General features: G+C 36.9%; 1 protein-coding gene across 4 annotated transcripts; it reads right to left on the reverse strand.

Annotated features, from left to right (window-relative positions):
* Positions 1-466: 466 nt before the first annotated feature.
* LOC146485919 (uncharacterized) lies at positions 467-4300 on the reverse strand. Of its 4 annotated transcripts, none has more exons than XR_014860774.1 (3): positions 3471-3985; positions 3146-3395; positions 467-1689 (listed from the first exon to the last, which is right to left on the reverse strand). XR_014860774.1 is itself a non-coding variant. In XM_085102027.1 (3 exons), exons 2-3 carry the CDS (start codon positions 3660-3662, stop codon positions 3231-3233), a joined length of 357 nt encoding a protein of 118 aa, XP_084958153.1. In that variant the 5' UTR covers positions 3663-3669; positions 4145-4300; the 3' UTR covers positions 2037-3230. The 4 variants fall into 4 exon arrangements, 2 of the variants coding, with proteins under 2 accessions (XP_084958153.1, XP_084958150.1); XR_014860771.1 differs by having other exon boundaries at positions 467-1683; positions 3142-3395; XM_085102027.1 differs by lacking the exon at positions 467-1689 and adding an exon at positions 4145-4300 and having other exon boundaries at positions 2037-3395; positions 3471-3669.
* Positions 4301-4598: the final 298 nt, after the last annotated feature.

Genomic DNA, 4598 nt, shown 5'->3' on the forward strand with positions numbered 1-4598 from the left:
TGTTGTTGTTTGGTTCGAATTCCACCCGTACGGGAACTGCTTGAAATTGCCGCAGTTGCATTCTGCTTGAGCGAGGTCAACAGAATGACAAAATACATCGATCACACTGGCTTCCTGAATGGTCGAAGCCTGCACCACAGCCGCAGAACAATTTCGACGCAAAATTTCAAAATCCCAAATCAAAGCTCCAGTTGATTCTTGAGTTTTGTCCTCAGGATTGACACCTAAATAGCTTTGCGATCATCGCAACCAACTTACTGAATACTCAAAAATCATCTTTTTCAGTTTCTGATGGAAAGCGACAGGAAGTGTTTAAGCCACCGAATGGAACAAGTTTGTCTCAAAAGCGTAAGATGACTGACTGTGTGCGACAACTTGATTTTACAGAGTGTGACAGCTATTTTATCACAAAGTGCGACAAGTGTTATAACAAAGTGCGACAGGTATTATACAAATTATGTACAACAAATGCACAGTTGAACGACTTGAACCTCCTGCCTACAGACCCCATGAGGGCCACATATCAGTGTCTGTTTTATTTCAGGAGAAGCCAAGCGTCTGCTTCCTAGAGGCATCCCCTTGTGGAGGTTTGATTTAATAATGTAGTGTTTGTGTGGAACCTCGAGTGGCCGCTTAAAAGGGTCATACTCCTACAGAAGGCATGCATTAGAGGAGGTTTGACTGAATACCCTGTCTGAATACTGATGCAGTCAAATCTCCGCTAACAGACCCCCTCTTGGCAGCTGCCTCTTGTAAGTCACATGTAGGCACATAACCTCCCATAAGTAGACACCTCTCATAAGAGGCACTCAGCTGTGGTCGCAGTCACACATGAGGAATTCTAAAAAAATGTTTAGGAAGTATGGGACCGTTTATTTACTTTGATCAAGACTGAGACTCTAGACAATTTTTGAATGTTTATTTTTATTTTTAACATTGGATTCCCACATCAGCACTGTAGATTGCACTATGCTTGGCTGCAATAATCTTCAGGTTATAACAGCTGTCAGTACTATCTGGAGAAAATTACAGTCATGTATGAATATACCACATATGCCATTAAACATGTAACATTAGGAATATTTAAGTCCACAGGGTATAATGAATAATATACTACATAACTTTCTGACGTGCCATTACGCTTTCAATAATTTTCCTTATTTCAATACCATGAAAGGACAATAAATATTGTTTTAATTTAACAATTTCAGTGTTTGTTATTTTACTTGACATTTACATATTTTGATGTCCTAAACTGTGTTTTTCCTAGTCCCTTCTCAATCTAATTTTTTCTGAATTATTGGTTCTATGCACAAAGTGAGGAGCCAAATTATGGCCTGATTACATGAGCCGCACTATGTATTAGCAATGTCAGCTATGTCTGTGATGTCTGAGAGGCAGATCAGTTTCTTGATAAATTGTGGCAAATTAGAGACACCTCCTGCCAGACCCTGGAATATGGCACCTTTCAAATCTGATGGCACATTTAAACAAGGAATCTCATTTGGAGGTACTGCTGCAGGTGTCTGCTGGTCTGGAGTGCTCCTGTTAGCCTGCCTTGGTTGTGGCGCCAAGGTCAGCTCCTCCAGACAACCACTGAGTGTGAGGTTGTAGGCTTCCTCTGCTGCCTCCACGGTTTCAAACTTTCTTTTAAAATAGGTACATCAGGTACATACTCTGCCTCTGACCCTGGTGTATGAGAAAGAAACAACCAGAGTATATTTATCCATCTGCCATATCTTGACACAATACAAAAATGTTGTTACGGTTTGAAATTTGGCTTTAAATATAATTTGAGAAGTCAGTTTTGCTCGAGGGTGAATAGAAAAGAACACTAATTTTGGAGATTGAATAGCTAATCAGAGTGTGCATAATAATAATAATAATAATAATAATAATAATAATAATAATAATAATAATAAGATAAGAATAATGTTTATTTGTGCTTTTTTTCTTTTTACATGTTGATTATTACAATCTTTTAGTGGTGTTATATAAATTAAATTAATTATTAAATTAATGTGCAAAGCAAGGAAGCTAAATAAACCATTAGGTTGTCTTGTTAGCTCCCTGGCTAATTTAGGTTCTAGATAGCAGGCAAAATAGAAAGAAAGAAAAAAAATGAAAAAGCAAAAGGAAGGAAGAACTTATCAATTGTAAAAAGTTAACGTATGTTACGAGGTCAGCATAAAAGAAAATTAGTTCATTTGTTGTTCTGACAGTAAATAATGTATAATTTGTTTCGGAAAAGCAGACACACTTTGTATGAGTTTTTTTAAAGGAGTTGGAAGGTCTTTCCAAATATCGGTTGCCATGAAGGAGATTAATTGTTTACCTACATTAGTTCTTACGTTCGCCTTATAAAGATTATGCTTAGCTGAATATCTTGTGTTGTAGCCATGTATATTACTAGCATATTGAAACATGTTGTCGAACACTTCAGGCAGGAGGCCTTTATGCCATGAATGCAAGAATTCCAACACTTGTAGGCGATAAATATTATTAACTGTCAGAAGGCCTAGTAGATTTAGCAAAGGTTTGGCTTTCTCTGTTTCGCTGCCAAATGATTTGGCAAAAAATATTAATCTTACAATATGATTTTGTTTCACTTAAATTTTTCTTATATGTGTTTTGTATACACTTCCCCAAGCTAATATGCCATAAGAAATATATGGATAGATTAGATTATAGTATATTTGTCTTAGTTGTTTAATTGAGAGGCAATACCTTAATTTCGATATTATTCCAGTGTTTCGAAATATGCGACAACAGACAAAAGAAATGTGGTGTTTCCAGCTCAAAGACTCATCAATCATAAGGCACCATTTCAGGGTCTCCGAAAGCAAAAAAAATACTCAGCTAGATTGAGATTCCTTAAGTTGGTTCATTAGTTTAGTGGAGGGGGAAAATTAAAGTGTTAGAGTGAGGTGGTACCCAAAATTTATCATCAAAAATGGCAAGGTTAATTTTGATGAACGTATCAATCTTTACTCATCTTTATGCGTAAAGTGTAAGCCAATTGAAAAGGAACAATAATACTCATTTGGAAAATGATTGCAGCTGAAACTATCTTTATTACTAATACAATGGTAGTTTGTACAGCATTTACACAATGAATATTTTGAAATTTGAATAAGGAACATACTTGTGAGAAGAACATTCGCTGATGTACTTGTCTTGATATGGGAAGCCGCATCTGCCCAAAAATCACTAATGTCTCTAAAAGAAGGTCATTCTGTAACTATCTCTCCATACTTTGGGTCTGTTCTCCCAATTCCAATAAACTCCACAAGAGCCCTCTCTTCTTCATATGTCCACTTGTGTCTTTTCACCGGTGACTTCCGTAAGGGGCTCACAATGGAACATTTTGCCTTTGTAAGAATATGTTTGGCCACCTATGGAAAATATTCATTGCTTTAAATGAAACGGGACAGTGGTATAAACAACATAAATTTTAATTTGTCACTCACCTTTCGATTTAGGCTTTTGGATGATTGCTTATCTGATGTCACTGGTGATGCGCACTTGCTTGAAAATAATGTTTTACGTGTGGCCGGCGACGATGTATTACGAACTCGCTTTTTCTCAGGCTTTGATGGTGTCGTACCCGAGGGAACATGAGTGCGTTTGGCACTCAAATCTTTGTCTGGCGAATTTTCCATGATAAACCTAAAAAATAACACACAAAAGTTTCTTATTATGAGTTCTGTGAGACAAACTAAAACGATAACTTCACTCATAGTTCGCTAAAAAAGCGCAATTGAGAAACAAAAACACATTGAAAGTTCAATCTACATTAAACGCAGAATCGCCACGTTTGTTATCATGTGAGATCGGAAATCGGCGGTTTGGACCATTTTCGAAGGTTCAGAAATGCAAAAATCGTGGGTCACTAAGGGTCACTATGGGTCAAATAAGTCCAACTAACTTTGATGTTTTGAAATTTTAGCAGTATATATAAATCATTCAAGCATAAAGAGAATTGTGGATTAATTTATGGACCTCATTGAAGCGATCGTTACGGATGAATGTCAACATTGTTATGCAAATCAAAGCAAAAAACCTTTTCGGAACTATTAATTCCTATAGAAAACACTCTGATTGGTCTAAGACATCGTAAGGTTGTTGAAAAAGGTTTACTTACCTCAGAACAACGCTTTACCTCTGAAAACATCCACGTCCAAAACAGCCAAAATCTGCCACGTGTCGAAGGAAATCCGCCATTTTTATGAAACTGGACAATGCAAAGGATTGTGGGATACCTGTCGTTCTCCTGGTTCAGGAGGGACTTACAAAAGAGCACGTTGAAACCTCCCTAACTTACACAAGCATGAGCTGTTAGAAACGTTTGTTTTGCTTTACATAAATATTTTTTCTATCAACTCAATCGTATATAGTTACGAAATAACCTACGTGCAGTAACTATGGGAATGAATATAATATACTTCTTAAACGCGTTGTCAAGCAATATTTTAGAAGTTTAAAGGATCTTTTGACAGCCCATTAATGTGTGGTTATGATATTGCAAGCTGCGGGTGCAACACTTACCAAACTACATTAAAACTTCCCGTCGGCCGTAAGTCAACACTTAAGTACGC

This window comes from Pavona decussata, unplaced genomic scaffold (assembly GCF_977016875.1).
Source record: "Pavona decussata unplaced genomic scaffold, jaPavDecu1.1 SCAFFOLD_23, whole genome shotgun sequence".
Classification (NCBI taxonomy): domain Eukaryota; kingdom Metazoa; phylum Cnidaria; class Anthozoa; order Scleractinia; family Agariciidae; genus Pavona; species Pavona decussata.

What these genes read in the sequence shown, in the direction of transcription:
- LOC146485919 (XM_085102024.1), bottom strand. Translation starts at nt 3,740, where the DNA reads ATGAGTGAAGTTATCGTTTTAGTTTGTCTCACAGAACTCATAATAAGA. An exon ending in CCAAAAGCCTAAATCGAAAG is followed by an intron (nt 3,396 to 3,470) that starts GTGAGTGACAAA and finishes TATTTTCCATAG; the next exon opens with GTGGCCAAACATATTCTTAC.